The sequence below is a fragment of the Osmerus mordax genome, chromosome 5 (assembly GCF_038355195.1).
Source record: "Osmerus mordax isolate fOsmMor3 chromosome 5, fOsmMor3.pri, whole genome shotgun sequence".
Taxonomy (NCBI): Eukaryota; Metazoa; Chordata; class Actinopteri; order Osmeriformes; family Osmeridae; genus Osmerus; species Osmerus mordax.
In genome coordinates, this window is record NC_090054.1 from 20,127,497 (window position 1) to 20,144,782 (window position 17,286).

Sequence of the window (17,286 nt, forward strand, 5' to 3'; positions counted from 1 at the left end):
TGCAGTTGTTATTGAAGGAGCCTCTTGCATGGTAGGCCTGGCCGCTACGCTATCTTAGAAGGAGATGTGCGACCATTCGTGTAGATACTGGCCAGTGAAATTTAAGAAGTGATCCCGTGACGCAGGCTTTGTGAGAGTGACTGGGTGCAGACAGGTGGAGACATTTGCATCTATGTGGATAGATGTGCATACTACCACTAGAAGACTTACAGCATTTCATTCTCATCAGTTCGTTTGGAAGTCCGATAATTTTACTGTTTGGATTTGACTATCGGCGTGGAAGGAAGCTCTTAAGGACTTCCTTTCCCCACAGCCAATCACACTTTCTGCCCTGCGATCATCAAGCTTTCACTGTCTTATATGGTCGCATCATGTCGCATAATCATTTAAGGACTGGTACTTAAAATGTTATTCAAATTATTCATCACAAAATGTTAATAATGACAAAGTCGTGTGTGAAATCAATAGGCTCTTCTTTTGGAGCACTGAAATAAAGTGTTAGGGTTACTTAATCAATATTGAATGTACAGTAGAGGGTGGGGGGATTGCAAACATAGCACTTATTTATGAGCATCTCAGTTAGGGAGGGGGTGGACTGGGTTCCCCTGTGGGGTGTTTTTTAGAAGAGAGGATACAGTGAATATTGGATGAAGTAACTTGAGAGAACTTTCATCTGGTAATATTAATCTGCCTCTCGACACAAGTAGAAAGCTTGCAGGCGACACCTGCAACCTGACTTCCTGTCCTGCCTCCTTGAAGCACAGTCTAATCACACTTCCCACCTCAGTTTACTAGATATGTCTAATGGGTTGGACATGATAGATAACCAATCTTGTTGGGCGACAATTTACGATTTATGATCCTATAAACTGGGGGATGATAAAAAAGAGACCTGCTCTTTGGTGGTGGTGCTGTGTAATTTGTACTCAATGTAAGCCAAGAACCTTATGTTTAAATAGCTGATTTTAGTGGGAAACCGTTATTTAAGTAATGAACAAATAAAGAAGTCAAAATACTTATGACTGAACATGATGCATTTGAGTGTCTCACACACCTTGCTGTACGCATGCCCAGGAATCCAATCTAACTGGGAGAAAATTAATTTGTAAATGTTCCCCGTTTGTACTGTTTGTTCACCGTTCCACGTGCACAATAGTACAAAAAAAAAATCAAGATATTATACCGATATGTGCAATCTGTGCTTGAAATCACTACCTACAACCTCCAAAGGATTTGTTTCAAAGGCGATAAAACGAGGTAACCTAGTATGGTTGTGCAGTAATACGTCATTTGGCGGTAGGAGGGGCTGCGATGTAAACAAATAAACAGTCCAGTCTCTCATAATATGCAGCAGTAGCATCCACATCTATTTACTTTAAAATATGAGGGTCAAATTATTATACCACTGTTCAGGTTATTAACTTCACTAGTTTAGGGGGCATCTTATCTGAACTGCCATAATTGTATGAAGGTGTCCATGAAAACAATTCATTTCTATCAGTACAGTATGCTGCAGTATTTCTCAAACGATGACATCACCATTTTAGCTCCCATTACTAGCGAGCGAGAAAGATGAGCGAAATACGATCATAAAATACAAATAATTATAGCGTGGCTGCAATTTAATAAAGACGATTAAATGAATTAGGATATTGCAGCATTTAGACATTTGAGACAGACATTTGAAAAAGTACTTTATAAAGATTCGCAAAATAAAGAAGTACAATCTTATAGGTCAGTTTGAGGAATACAGAGGAGCTAGACCAATCAGCCTGTTCGGCATATCCAGGTGGTAAATCCTCCTGCCCCTGTATTTTTTTCTCTACGTCGCCATTAAAGACCGTCTCATCGGCGGTTGGAAATGGGGATTAAAATGATTTAAAGCCCCAAACAGACAGCAGAGGGACGGGAGTCGATTTTTTTAGTATGTGGATATCGACGCTCCGAACGAACGGGGCGCAAAAACCTAAATATGCGGCTTCTGGGTAAATAAACTTGTTGGCCGCGGGACACACGGTGGGGGATTAGACTGGGGAAGGTTTGTTGTGGTATCGCCTTGAAGAGGAGTGTAAACACAGGAAAAGGTACAGCACTTTTGTACTTAGGCCACCCTGCAAATGGTTTCCATTGTCTCAAACATGCATAAACTACAAACGTTACAGATTGAAACGGGGGGGAAGTTTTCTTGTAGTGAGACTTGTGTGTTATTTAGATTTAATTTATGTGCATTAGCTAGCTAACGTAACAGTAGCAAACGTACAAGCTGGCGGAGGGTACTGTAGTTAGCTAGCATTCATTGACAATGTTGCCTGGCTTGATAAAACTGTTTAGCTAGCTAGCTGTTAATAGCCGGCACGCAAATCAGGTATTACGGGAATGTTTGAATTTTGCAAGATTACTCTGTCGACAAACTTTATTATTTGTTAGCGTAGTCGGTTGGGAAATTAATAGAGACTATCCTGCACCACTAGTTTCCAGCACATCTATGGTTTCCACACTTGGAGGTTAGGCTAGTTGCACCCTAGCTACCTACAAGGCTAGCGACGCCTTTGCCCAGTTGGTAGTTAGACAACCACGGCACTAACTAGCTCTCAGCCTGCATGTGGTAGTTGGTAATAGTTTACTAGAGTTAGCACACTACCTGAAAGTGCTGAAATACGTATGTATTCCGTAGCCCTTATCCAGCTTTCTGATTGAAAGTAAGCAACACAACCAAAAACCTCCACCTAAATTAAAACGACGTTGCAAGGAAGCTGTTGTTTACAGTATACGCATTGTCCTGGGTCGTCAAAGAAAGTCAGATAGCAAGGTAGCTTTCTAGTTGGGCTTTTCGACCGACTGTCCAAGACCTTAACCGACTGACTGTTTAACTTTTGTTTAACACATTTTGAATAACAGACGTTTAGACATTTTATCTGGATCAAGATGGCAGGTAAAATAGAACTGCTATGCGTTTTGCTGATGTAAAATGTAGCAGTCATGACTTTTTCTTGTGATCATATATGAAGTTGCAGCTAATCCTCTGACATACAGGTTTGGTTTTAGAAATCATTTTTCAGGCATTTTGTTGTTGTTGTTAATAATTACGCCCATACACTGTTTCGGTTGGCGTATCTAATTGCAGTCTGCAATGACGTGCAACTTTACAGGAACTGTTTGTTCTTTCGTCAGGTTTGTGCGAGGCATGGTTGTTTTGGTCCACCTTTGTGTCTGGCTACTTGAACTTCAGGTCAGATTTGTAGTGAGGGCACTTTTGAAGGACATCTCCGGAACTGTTTACACTTCATGCATGTACGTAGACATGAAAAAAATAAAAGTCAGATGTGCTGGCAGCGCATAGCACCTTGCTCCTTGGGTTTCACTCTGAAGCAGAGGAGATCCTCAAATTTACCATATCTAGTTCAACCCGTATTTGCAAATTTGCCTTGTTCTGGCCTGCTCGCCCTACCTTGCCCAGCTGTGTAATGCTAGAGTGCTATGTGGATCCTCTGAAGTTGTAATCATGTGAAAGCCGCGTTTCCCCCCTACACTTCAGACTGGTATGTCTTTTTGCTTTTAGAATTAAAATGCGAACTGTTAGAAGAAGAAAAAAATACGCTCCCCTGCCTTGGTCACCCCATTTTCATGACAAAATATGATTCACTCCTGTACATGTCAGTGTTCTATAAATAATGTTTGCATGTAGGCCTATATATATATATATATATATATATATATATATATATACGCGTGTGTGTGGGCAGTTTGAGAGACACCACCTGACCGTGTCGACCTGTGTGTCCCTCCAGCATCCTGCTTGCCTGTGTGATCTCCCAGAGCCTGCCTGTCGACCTGAGTGCCTCCGAGCAGCTGCCACCCCCAGTGGTGGAGCAGAGCGACCATGACTGAGCTGGGTGCCAAGTGGGCCTGTGACTACTGCACGTTTGAGAACTGGCCCTCAGCTATCAAGTGTACCATGTGCCGTGCCCAGAGGCCCAGCGGGGGCACCATTATCACGGAGGAGCCCTTTAAAAACAGCCCCAGCCTGGACGCCGGGCTCCAGCAGTGGGACCCTGCAAGTCTGAGCCAGAGCAACAGCCCTCCCCAGGGGGGCTCCAGCCTCCTCATCTGCCCAGACTCCAGCGCCCGTCCCCGGGTCCGCATCTCAGACGCCCCGGAGACTCCCAGCAAGTGGTCTTGCCACATGTGCACCTACCTGAACTGGCCCCGAGCCATCCGCTGCACCCAATGCTCGTGTCAGCGTCAGCCGGGGCAGCAGCACCACCTCCACCAGGGCCACCCCCTGCAACCCCGCAGCCCCACAGAGTCACCCCAGACCTCAGGCACAGGGTGCCGGCCCGCCCCCCCCTCCTCGCCCACGGACCCCTGCGAGGAGTACAACGACCGCAACCGGCTCAACACTCACGCCCAGCACTGGACCTGTGCTGCCTGTACGTACGAGAACTGGCCCAAAACACGAAAGTGCGTGGTGTGTGACCACCCCAGGCCGCCCAACGGCCTGGCGGAGCCAATCGAACTGGCCACGGAGCCCGAGAGCCAGCCCCCCTCCATACTCAACGAGCAGGACAGGGACAACCGCAGGGGGGTGGTGGTCGGGGGGGGAGGCGGGGGGCTCGGAGGAGGGGTGGTGGGCTGCAGCGGCAGCCAGAGAAGGTCTCCTCCGACGTCGAGGAGGGACGCAGAGGTCAAGATGGACTTCCAGAGGATCGAGCTGGCGCAGGGGGCGGGGGGGAGCCAGGAGGAGCTGGAGGTGGACTTTAAAAAGCTGAAGCAGATCAAGAACAGGATGAGGAGGACTGACTGGCTGTTTCTCAACGCCTGTGCAGGTGAGGATGCTCCCCTGATTGGTTGCTTGTTGTGGAGATGGATGTCGTAGTACACCTGCATGTGGCCAAGACAAACATTAAACATCCTCCTAATACATCAAGTAGTTTGCTGGTACAGCCGCCTACTGCGTTATGTAGTTCAGCAGGGTTGGAAGAGGAGGAGGAAGAGGAGGAGGAGTGGGTTGGACAGTGGGGAGCTTGTGCCTAGCTTCATGCTTCTGGTCTCTTTATACATCTGTATGTTTTCTTCCCCAGCCTCCCTGCCTTCCTCCCCTGCTGTCCACCTCCTCTCTCTCTCAACACTTTTCCTCCTACGCCACTCTCCCTCCTACGGACTCCCTCCTCTGGTCCCCCCTCCCTCCCCCTACCTCCCGCAGGCTCTTCCTCCCCTGACAGATCAGTCTGGTGTGCTGGGCTGAGCAGCATCCCCACCAGCCCTGTCACAGACGGTCTAGCAGGCTGAGCGATAGAGCCGGCTCTCCCCTGCTCAAGTGTGTGTGTGTGTGTGTGTGTGCGTGCCTCTCCAAGTGATTCGTCAGCAGCAGAGAACGTGCTTTCTCTGTGGTTAGAGCGACCGTCTCTGTGGATGGAGATAGTCTGGGTGACATTCAGGATTCCCTGTAGGATTCCATCCCTCTAGGGTTCCCTCTAGCTCTGCCTCCCTCCTCTCGCGACTTGATTCGACCTATTTCCTGCAGCTCCAATGCAAAGGACACACACTTGGATTATCTTATCTTTTTATACCGGTTAAGACCTCCTCCTCCTCTGTGAAGTCGTGGTTGGTTTGGCTGTCTTGTTTTCAGTTGGGTTTTCCCTCACAGGCTAGCACAGCCAGGACAGACCCTGAGCTAGTGAACAGTTGGCCTGCAGGACTCAGTCTGCCCCAGCTGCATGGAGGACCACAAGCACTAAAAATAACCTACTGGCTCCGCACAAGTCAAAAATAAACAAGTTCTTGCATTGAATCTGGAGTATCTGACCTTCACAGTGCGGTCTGCAGGTCCTGTTATGTACGCTCAGCTGTTGTCAGGTTACATGCGCTTCCTGTGCATGTTTACTAACAAAAACACTTCTTTTGAACCTGGCTACCCTTTCAGTCACATGTTAAACCTGAGAGAGTAGGCTTTGCAACACAATGGGGATCTCTCAAGCCTTGGAATGACTTTGTCATTCAACAGTGTGTTAGTGTTATCTAACATCCCTCTACGATTGATCTCCCCTGCGTTATTCTGTTCTCCAGCGCATGCCTCATTCCAGATCCAATTAATATTTTAGAGGCCATCTCAGGTTGGTTATCAAGTTCACTTGACGACTGGCGTTTTGCCCTCTCGTTTCTGGAGTTGTGTCCTCCTTATGCTTGTGTTGTTGTCCCAGATTGGGGCTGGTGTGGCTGCAGCCTGTGCAGTCGGCAACGCCAGCTGGAAATGTGTCAAAACACTGGGATCTCCTGTGACGCAGCGCCTGCTCTAGAGCGCTGCTCCAGAGCGCTGCTCCCTCGCCGAGGCGCTGGTGTTGCTGCCTCCATATGTGGCCCGGCAGCAGGTTCATCCCTGACAGACGATAGGAGGGTGTGGCTTCCTGCTTCCCCCTGCTGACGATCAGTCATTGGCTGCTGTGAACAGGCCCGCCCACCCCCCCCCCACCCAGTTCCTCAGCCTCGCAAATTGTTTCCTCGCAAAGAGCAGAGACTCGGGGAAAACAAAACCTGGCTTCCTCACAAAATAGTGCTCTTTTCCTCTCCATTGGGTGAATGTTGTCCATCGAGAACGGCAGGGGACCAGTTAACTTGACCTTTGGTGTCCCTCTTAATAACTAATGGTTAATCATTGCCTGCAGATGTATGTAGGGAATGATTTCTGTTGGGGGGGAAAAAAGCACTGTGACTCATATTCAAATCTTCCAGTGTTTAGAGAACGTTCGTTTCTGGAGGATACCGTGAGGACAGAGTGAGAGTAACAGGCACGCCCACTCTGATTGGCTGTTGTGTAAAATGGTGGAGATCCCACCATGTAGCTCCTCCCTCCTTCCTCTCCTCACCAATCAGTGGACAGCTCTGCATGGCACGGTCCAGTCCAGTCCTCCCTCTCCTGGTGTTCCCTCCTCCGTGTCCCTGCGTCTGAACCCCCCTGTGCCTGGATCAGAGGCTGTTACTGGGCGTTGTGTGCGGTCCTTAATAGAACAGTGTCTCAGCAGGGCGCAATGTTGTGTAACGTCTGCGTGGGAAATTCCAGAAAGATCAACAGAATGTTGTGAAGCCCGTAGTAGTTTTCTTGCTGTGCTGTCCACCGTAGCTCTCCGCACCCCGTTCATCACCCTGCAGTGTTTCACTTGTTTCTTTTCCCAAACACGAAGAGCTTTGGCAAAAGTCAGAGGGATGTTTGATTCTAGCAAACGGCCAACAGTATAGTAAATTACATGTGCCCTTGTCATTGACCTTGGCCTAGATGTAGTGAAAACGTATGTGAGTCTGAGTAGGGGTGAATTCTGTAATGGATCAACTCTGGTGTAGTGTTTTCTTACGTGTTTCATTATCTCTTCTGTCTCTTTTCTATCTCACTATCTCTCCTCTCTCAGGTGTGGTGGAGGGCGACCTGGCAGCGGTGGAGGCGTACAAGTCGTCCGGAGGCGACATCGCCCGGCAGCTCAAGTCAGACGAGGTGCGTCTGCTGAACCGGCCGTCTGCGTTTGACGACGGCTTCACCCTGGTGCACCTGGCCATCCGCTTCCAGAGACAAGACATGCTGGCTGTGCTGCTCACAGAGGTCAGGGCCCACTCCCAGTCCTGCTGGGCCATCCAGGGAACCCCTCTCCCCTTTCATAACCTCTTCCAGGTCGGAAGACCGTTGCCAGGATGCCAATGCTTGGTGGTTATTAAGGGTCATGGGAATAGAAGAGAGGGAAGGCGTTTGGAAGCGGGCCCAAAACTCTCATTTTCCCTCAGGGTTGCCCTAGATGCGTGTCAACCACAAACCATGTTTCACATCAGAGTTGTGGTGATAGGTTTCCTTTCTGCAGCAGGTTAGCATGCTAGCCCTGTACGTCAGGGCCTTCCTGTGACTGCGGAGTGCTCCTACGCTCCCTGACAGATTAGCAAACTCCCTGACCCAGACTGTCATCCACCAGCATGGCCCTCTGGGAAAGGGAGTTCTGGAGGTGGACGGGGCTGGGTGCATGAACCTGTGGGAGCTTGCAGGAGGTCTAGAGCTTGTGTCGACTGTGCCCGTGTGATCCCAGATTATCTGGATGCTTCCTGCTCTCTTATCCCCTGATCAGAGAGATGAAGACAGAGAGTAACCTGTCTGTCCTCTGAATAAACAGGCCATTTCCCCCTCAGGGCTACATCTCCAATCCCCCTCCCACCCTTCCAGCATCACGAAAGCCCTGATTCGATGTCAAACGTAACCGATGATGCAGCCGGTGTGACAAGGCCGTGCAGGAAGTGGAGTCAGATGGCTGAGCGGTGAGGGAGTCGGGCTAGTAATCTGAAGGTTGCCAGTTCGATTCCCAGCCGTGCCAAATTACGTTGTGTCCTTGGGCAAGGCACTTCACCCTACTTGCTTCAGGGGGAATGTCCCTGTACTTACTGTAAGTCGCTCTGGATAAGAGCGTCTGCTAAATGACTAAATGTAATGTAAATGTAAGTGAGAAGGCTGGTGTGTGTTTGCAGGAAGTGAGAAGGCTGGTGTGTGTTTGCAGGAAGTGAGAAGGCTGGTGTGTGTTTGCAGGAAGTGAGAAGGCTGGTGTTTGTTTGCAGGAAGTGACAATGCTGGTGTGTGTTTGCAGGTGTCACAGCAGGCTGCTAAGTGCATCCCTGCCATGGTGTGTCCAGAGCTCACGGAGCAGATCCGCAGGGAAGTAGCCGCATCGCTGCACCAGCGCAAGGGAGACTTCACCTGCTTCTTCCTCACTGATCTGGTTACCTTCACCCTGCCCGCAGGTGAGGGGGAGGAAGAGGGGGAGGAGGAGGGGGAGCATAAGGAGGAGGAATGGGTGGAGGAGTAGGAGGTTGCTGGCTGTTTTTAGATACTTACAATCTACTGTTGGCAGTTATCTAGACCCCCTTCAAGTATTGTAGTCTAGTCTAGTACAGATGTTCTAGTTTGCTAAGCCTAAAACCATAACAGCTGTATCCTATCTCCTCCTGAGTTGTAGAAGGGAACCTTTTTGAGTAGTTAACGTGCATAGTTTACGAATAGAACCCTTGTTTGTTTTACAATGAAATTGCATGTGGCAGACATGTTGGGGGGGAAACAGCATAATGGTGTGGTTGTTTCCCGCCAGCTCTCAGCTCAACGCTCTCTGGCTCCATGTTTGGGGGTGATTTCACTCCATCTAAACCACCTTGCCAACTGGGCTTCTTGTCCAAAGCAAGAATAGTAGTCGTGTCTGCCAAGGTCTTGGTAAAGAGCGCTGTTTGAGCTGCATTCCAGCCCAAGACCGTTGTGGCGCGGTCTTGGGCTGCTGGCCTGGTAATCCTTAAGGTCCAGAATGTGGAGTATTTTGAAACCGTGCGGACCTTGGCTCCTGGCCAGCATAGAAGCCATTCTGTTCCGGAACACAGTCAATGCAGTCGCTTGTGGAGCCAGAAGAATGGCCGCTACTGTTGTCAGTTGCTCCGAGAACACCAAGGAGTTCTAGTCATTGTGTGGAGGAATAAAAAATACAAAAGGAAAAAAAACAAACCTCGACAAAGAACATGTCTGAACAGTCTTGTCTAGCTGGTCGTGTTGGTATGCAGTTTGAGTAGACAGGATTGAGACCTGCAGCCCTGCTGTAATTAAACCTAATCTCACCAACTAACTGTTCTTTCCACTGTGTTCTCATCATGGGCGAGACACCATGACCCCCTCCCCTGCCGTTAGCTATGAACTTCGTCTCAGTAGTTATTAAAAAACATGACCTTTTTCACAGCAGCATGACGAGCAATCCCTCAAGGGTCCCTTGAACTTGTTTCTGAATCCCGGTTGTTGTGTTTCTGAATCCCGGTTGTTGTGTTTCTGTCTGCAGACATCGAGGACCTTCCCCCGCCGGTTCAGGAGAAACTGTTTGACGAAGTTCTCGACAGGGACGTCCAGAAAGGTAAACACGGCCGTGTCACAGCGGGCTGTGGGGCTGGAGCAGGTGGCACGTCTCTGCAGACACAACGCAGGGTGGAGCAGGTGGCACGTCTCTGCAGACACAACGCAGGGTGGAGCAGGTGGCACGTCCCTGCAGACACAACGCAGGGTGGAGCAGGTGGCACGTCCCTGCAGACACAACGCAGGGTGGAGCAGGTGGCACGTCCCTGCAGACACAACGCAGGGTGGAGCAGGTGGAGCTCAGGAGCTCATCCCACTGCAGTTGGCAGACCTTTGGTTATTTTCCCCTCGTATACTATACAAGATGCCTGACTCTGTAGTTGTATTACATTTACATTTAGTTATTTAGCAGACGCTCTTATCCGAGGCAAGTAGGGTGAAGTGCCTTGCCCAAGGACACAACGTCAGTTGGCATGACCGGGAATCGAACTGGCAACCTTCGGATTACTAGCCCGATTCCCTCACCGCTCAGCCACCTGACTCCCTATTACTACCAGCTTTCTTGGCCAACTGCAGACTTGTGTTTGAGAACGGGAGTGTGTGTGTTCTAGTGTGTGTGAGAAAGGGAGTGTGTGTTCTAGTGTGTGTGAGAAAGGGAGAGTGTGTGTGTGTGAGTGTGCTAATCAGGCTAATTGAGTTTTAGGATTTCTCTGATCCCTCACGGAAGGACTACTTCCTCCCCCCACCACACACACACACACACAATATTATTTTATCCACACCACATAGTCTGCATCTCGGCGAGTGTGTGTGTGTGTGCGTGGGAGCCTGGTCACGGTTGTGTGTGTGTGCAGGTCAGGTTCAGGGCTGTCTTGTGGTGTGTGTGACCCTGGTGTCCCTGGTTCCTCTGTCCCCAGAGCTGGAGGAGGAGTCTCCCATCATCAACTGGTCCCTGGAGCTGGGCACTCGGCTGGACAGCCGGCTGTACGCGCTGTGGAACCGCACGGCCGGGGACTGTCTGCTGGACTCGGTCCTGCAGGCCACCTGGGGCATCTACGACAAGGACTCGGTCCTCCGAAAGACCCTCCACGACAGCCTGCACGACTGCTCCCACTGGTGAGGCTGGAGGCTGGAGGCTGGGAATGAAGTTCAGCCATAGTTAATGACTTGTCAGCTAGCAGCTCTCACAGTGGGTTTACACTGCAGCGACGCAAATCGCTTGCCATCGCTCGCCTTCCCACAGTTCACCTCGCGTGGGGGCGTATCAAACAGATTAATGTAGAATTGTAGTTCTCTAAAGTCACTGTTGTAGTTGTCATGGCCAAGTGTGCAGACTTGGGTTTACGTACTCGCAACATTGATCAAAATACAACTTGTATACAAAATACAAAACTGTTTAATAGACAATACAAAAAATGTAAAAACGTTTTATTATATTACTCAAAGTCTCTGCTAATCTGTCGATACGACCAGGGAGTTCCAGCCGGGCTACTACTGTAACTAGCTAGTTACCAGAACAAAGTTACGTAACTAATGTGACGAGAGACTGAATTTGAAAGTACAAAAAACACACTGCGATTGGCCATAGCTAGCGAAAATCGCTCCTCATTTGCATAAAGTTGAGAAAATCTCAACTCGATTGCGTCGTGTCGCTACCCACAATGCACCACGCAAGCGATTCGCCTGGCTCCATTGAAAATGAATGGAAAACGTTGTCGCTCGCATCGCGTCGCTGCAGTCTAAACGCACCGTCAGGGGTCTTGTGGCTGAAGGCAATTTACAACCCATTTTATCTTAAAGGCAACATCTGAAATGTGTGTGTGTGTGTGTGTGTGTGTGTGTGTGTGCTCCAGGTTCTACACACGCTGGAAGGAGTGGGAGTCGTGGTACTCCCAGAGCTTTGGGCTCCACTTCTCCCTGAGGGAGGAGCAGTGGCAGGAGGACTGGGCCTTCATCCTGTCCCTGGCCAGCCAGGTACACACACACACACACACACACACACACACACACACACACACACACACACACACACACACACACACACACACACATCCTGTCCCTGGCCAGCCAGGTAAACACACACACACACACACACACACACATCCTGTCCCTGGCCAGCCAGGTAAACACACACACACACACACACACACATCCTGTCCCTGGCCAGCCAGGTACACACACACACACACACACACACACACACACACACACACATCCTGTCCCTGGACATCCAAGTACACACACACACACACACATCCTGTTCCTGGACATCCAAGTACACACACACACACACACATCCTGTCCCTGGACATCCAAGTACACACACACACACACACACATCCTGTCCCTGGACATCCAAGTACACACACACACACACACATCCTGTCCCTGGACATCCAAGTACACACACCACACACTTACATTTTGATTCATTAAGACCCTGTCTCCTCCAGCAGGAAGTAGTATTTTCCTATATCAGCAGTCATGCAGTAACGCTACATGAATTATGCAGCGCCTCTGCTCTGATCCGGCGTGTATCCGGCACAGACAGCAAGTACAGCAGAGCTTCCTGAGGGACACCTTTATCAGTCAGATGTGTGCAACTGGCTCATTTCTCTGCTGCAAGACACATTCATGTTCTTTTACACCACAACAAATAAGTATCCTGTTGAGGTTAACATTCATCTCGTTTTTCTAACACATACCTTCAACTGCCAGTGTGCCATACCAGCCCTGTGCACCACACACAGCTCCACCCTGTGCACCTCACACAGCTCCACCCTGTGCACCTCACACAGCTCCTCACACAGCTCCACCCTGTGCACCTCACACAGCTCCTCACACAGCTCCACCATGTGCACCTCACACACACAGCTCCACCATGTGCACCTCACACACACAGCTCCACCATGTGCACCTCACACACACAGCTCCCCCCTGTGAGAGCTGACACCTCTGTCATGTCTCCGTGATGGTCACGTCCTCTCTCTGTGCTCCTCTGTTGCCAGCCTGGAGCCAGCCTGGAGCAGACTCACATCTTCGTGCTGGCTCACATCCTCCGCAGGCCCATCATCGTCTACGGAGTCAAGTACTACAAAAGCTTCCGGGGAGAGACCCTGGGCTACACCCGCTTCCAAGGTGAGCCTCGCCGCCTCACAGCTGCCACCGCCATCCGCGCTCTTCGTCTTTTACGACACGTTTGTTTTGATCGTGTGCATGCGAGTGTTAGCGCCGGGCTGCTATGTGAAGTGACTGCTGTCTGGGTCTAGCGACAGCTTGCTGCTGTGAGGAGAGAAGCGCATGCGTGTCGGCATGCCGCGCATAGCTCTCACACCCCCGACCCCCCTTCAGAGCCCATCAGGCCAGCGTCCCCGTGTAAACACCCCGCAGTGAGCTCCCATCTGGGGATTGATGTCTTGGAGGCAGGGGGGGGTCGGAGGGTACTCCGCAGCGCGGTAGCGGTTGAAGAGGAACCGGCGTGCTGACCTGGTAATCCTGTAAACCCCCCCCCCCCTCCCTGAGGCTGAGGCGTGCCTGAGTGAAGGAGAACGGGACGGCCTGTTCTCCAGGAACTCACGTCAGCTATGGGGGAGGAGGAAAGGAGGAACAGGATGTAGTAGGGGGTGGGGTAGAGAAAAAAATAAAGCCTGCATGTATCCAATGAGGGTGGAGGGCAGGCCAATGAGGGTGGAGGGCAGGCCAATGAGGGTGGAGGGCAGGCCAATGAGGGTGGAGGGCAGGCCAATGAGGGTGGAGGGCAGGCCAATGAGGGTGGAGGGCAGGCCAATGAGGGTGGAGGGCAGGCCAATGAGGGTGGAGGGCAGGCCAATGAGGGTGGAGGGCAGGCCAATGAGGGTGGAGGGCAGGCCACTGTGGTCTGTAATAGAAGCAGTCTGGCTTTAATTTGCCTGTGTGTGAGAGAGAGATGTTTGCGTGCGGAGCCAGGGCTGCCCAGACCCATGTCAGCCTGATGGAGGGTGATTTACAGTGTGAGTGCTGCCAGGTTTGGAGGCGGAGTGCTGGTAGAGAGAGGAGAGTGAGTACTCTGGTAGAGAGAGAGAGGAGAGAGAGTACTCGGGTAGAGAGAGAGAGGAGAGTGAGTACTCTGGTAGAGAGAGAGGAGAGAGAGGAGAGAGAGAGAGTACTCTGGTAGAGAGAGAGAGGAGAGAGAGTACTCTGGTAGAGAGAGAGAGGAGAGAGAGTACTCTGGTAGAGAGAGAGGAGAGAGAGTACTCTGGTAGAGAGAGAGAGGAGAGAGTACTCTGGTAGAGAGAGACGAGAGAGAGAGTACTCTGGTAGAGAGAGAGGAGAGAGAGGAGAGAGAGAGTACTCTGGTAGAGAGAGAGGAGAGTGAGTACTCTGGTAGAGAGAGAGAGTACTCTGGTAGAGAGAGAGAGAGGAGAGAGAGTACTCTGGTAGAGAGAGAGAGTACTCTGGTAGAGAGAGAGAGGAGAGAGAGTACTCTGGTAGAGAGAGAGAGTACTCTGGTAGAGAGAGCAGCAGCCTGGTAGAGAGAGGACCAGTCAGAGAGAGGACCAGTCAGAGAGAGGACCAGTCAGAGAGAGGACCAGTCAGAGAGAGGACCAGTCAGAGAGACAGAGAGACAGAGAGCCCCTAGCTCTGTCATCCCCCCAGCTGGAGGCCTCGTCTCAGACGTGTCCTCTCTCTCTCTTCCGTCCAGGTGTGTACCTGCCCCTCCTGTGGGAGCAGAGCTTCTGCTGGAAGAGCCCCATCGCCCTGGGTTACACACGGGGTCACTTCTCAGCCCTGGTCGCCATGGAGAACGATGGCTTCGACAATCGCGGCGCGGGCGCCAACCTCAACACCGATGATGACGTCACCGTCACCTTCCTGCCCCTGGTGGACAGCGACAGGAAGCTGCTCCACGTCCACTTCCTCTCAGCGCAGGAGGTAAGGGGCGCGGCTTGATGTGCCACAGTCTCGTGGATATTCATGAGCTCTTATGTGTTCTAATTGGTCTGACCCATCCATACGGTATTAGTATTGCTTTTGTCATTTTTCCTTTTTATATTCACATATTTCTGCGCAGTACGATCCCAGTAAAATGCACAAAAACGCCACAAAGTCAGTAAAATGTACACAATGTTAAGAGCTCTGCTGCGTCCGCTAGCTTGTGTGAGCCCTGCCCGTGTTCCCGCGTCTGCAGATGGGGAACGAGGAGCAGCAGGAGAGGCTGCTGAGGGAGTGGCTGGACTGCTGCGTGACGGAGGGCGGCGTGCTGGTGGCCATGCAGAAGAGCTCGCGGCGGAGGAACCACCCCCTGGTCACCCAGATGGTGGAGAAGTGGCTGGACGGATACAGGACCATCCGGCCCTGCGCTTCGCTTTCCGACGGCGAGGAGGACGAGGAAGACGAGGACGAGTGAGGCGAGGAGGGCGAGGAAGACGAGGACGAGTGAGGCGAGGAGGGCGAGACCCCGGAGCAGGGCCGCTCTCCGCAGGGGGGTTTTAGTTTGAGGTTTAGTTTTCTTTTTCCTGACACGGACAAACTGTGAATGCCTTCAGGAGGGCAGGGAACTACAGGCCTCTACCCCCGGGCCTCTACCCCCGGGCCTCTACCCCGGGGCAGATAAACTGTAGGCCCACATAAACACACACACTCACACAATACCCATACAAACCTGAGACTGAAACCTGAGGCTGATCAAAAGGACTCCACTGCTGCAAAAACAAACTGAGGATAATGGAAATTAAAGGATCCTAGTTTACGAATGCTAATGATCTTTATTGATTTTGTGTTTTTGTTTTATTCTCAAATGTAAAATCTTTATCCATAAATGTAATGCATGTGGTTGTTCAACAACAAAAAAAGAAGTATAAGGAAATATACCAGCATCAGTTTAACGCAAAATATCTTTATAACAGTTTATAATGGGCACTGACTTTAAGCACACTTCAAAAATGACTGTCCTTTTGATGTTTTTCCAGCTAACATAGAATTGGCTTGTTTTTTTGATGGGCAGGGATACAACCAATATCACACTTTGGGTCAGTGGACCCAGTAGACTACCAGAGAGATTGTGTACTACAAATGTAATTGTTAATACTAAGCACTGCACATTTATGGAGAATACAAATTTATATATAAATATAACGCTCAAATAAAGGTCATTTATGAAGCTTTGAAAAGGAACCTCCTTTTCAGGTCTGATCCAGACTCACTGACGTTCAGGACACAGATCAGACATGTTGGATCTTTAGTTAGGCCTCCTTCCAGACCGACTGAAGTGAAAAGTCCTTTTTTGTTTGTTGGATCTTCTCCAAACTTCTACAATATTTATTTGTTTGGGAGTTTTTTGCGCGCTGACGAGAGCTTTGATTCTCTTTTTCCGTTAGTTTTTTTTGTGTCAACTATCCTCTCGATCTTGATGAAGACATTTACGTTGCACAGAAACATTCTTTGCTGTGAGGATATAAGCAACCACAACTATTTGTGAAGTTTACTTCTGTTTTGTTTTTTTTTCTGTGTGATTTAAGTACCTCATGTGGATGTTCTAATGTGGTGCTTTTGGTTGTTTGGAGAAGAGGGAGAGAAACGCCCTAGTGTCGACATTAAACCAGAATCACACTTGTCCCTGTTCCGCCTCGCATTTCTTCTGTCCTCCATGGTACATCCGAGTCCTCTCTGTCACGCATCATTGTCTGTGTGGGAATCTGTCATGAACCACGTTTGATTCTGTCTTCTGAGAAACGACACAGAAAACCAAAGTTGAGACGGAGCGAGTGGCCGTGCTTTGCTGTGAGGGGACGCTCTCCTTGCCATCCAGTTGAGTACTGTAACCTGTTTTTGTTTTTGTTGGTGTTGCATTCTAGTCATACACACATTCGCGCATTACCTGTATGTTGCTTTATATTTATGCAATAGTTGCAGATCTGATTATGATGGTTTGTGGATTTAGGTAACAGCCTGGCCTTCACTCTACAGTATAACGTGTATGGCAAGGACAGGCCAATTAAGGAAAAAAATAAAAACCTTTTTGAATGTCCAACTGAAGTGGCATTGTTTCAATTCTCTGTTGAAAGTCCGAGGCATCATTTTGTGGCAGAAGCATTATTCAGGGTTCCTGAGGGGTCTTAAAAAGAAAAAAATTCTGAACTGTAAATTTAAGGCCTTAAAACGTCTTAAAAATGGCCAGATGGGGTTTGAGCCCCCCTAATTAAGACTTGGACCCCCCCCCCCCCAAAAGAGGTAAAAACAACATGTGGGGGGGGTCGATACACGATGACATAACATCTATATTACTTGGCTGATATCAGTTAAATGAATTATCAATTGGTTTGAGCGAGATTTGATCCAGGGGTACCGTGTTTGCCAGTAGACTCGATGTTACACGAGTGACGATAAGTAGACTTTTCTTGCATAGACTTATTTCTGCAACACGGAGAAATATTAAACAAATGTACAGCTTACCGTCTATTAGA

General features: G+C 49.8%; 1 protein-coding gene across 1 annotated transcript; it reads left to right on the plus strand.

Moving 5' to 3' along the window:
• Positions 1-1,844: 1,844 nt before the first annotated feature.
• Positions 1,845-16,853, plus strand: LOC136942980 (ubiquitin thioesterase Zranb1-like). Its single transcript, XM_067236077.1, has 10 exons — positions 1,845-2,084; positions 3,789-4,826; positions 7,401-7,588; positions 8,610-8,763; positions 9,834-9,905; positions 10,762-10,960; positions 11,698-11,818; positions 12,853-12,982; positions 14,526-14,755; positions 15,012-16,853. Exons 2-10 carry the CDS (start codon positions 3,881-3,883, stop codon positions 15,228-15,230), a joined length of 2,259 nt encoding a protein of 752 aa, XP_067092178.1. The 5' UTR covers positions 1,845-2,084; positions 3,789-3,880; the 3' UTR covers positions 15,231-16,853.
• Positions 16,854-17,286: the final 433 nt, after the last annotated feature.

Bases quoted from the DNA above. Each gene is read 5' to 3' on its own strand.
- LOC136942980 (XM_067236077.1), top strand. From the start codon at position 3,881: ATGACTGAGCTGGGTGCCAAGTGGGCCTGTGACTACTGCACGTTTGAG. The intron at 9,906-10,761 runs GTAAACACGGCC...CTCTGTCCCCAG, and splicing joins CGACAGGGACGTCCAGAAAG to AGCTGGAGGAGGAGTCTCCC. The intron at 12,983-14,525 runs GTGAGCCTCGCC...TCTTCCGTCCAG, and splicing joins GGGCTACACCCGCTTCCAAG to GTGTGTACCTGCCCCTCCTG.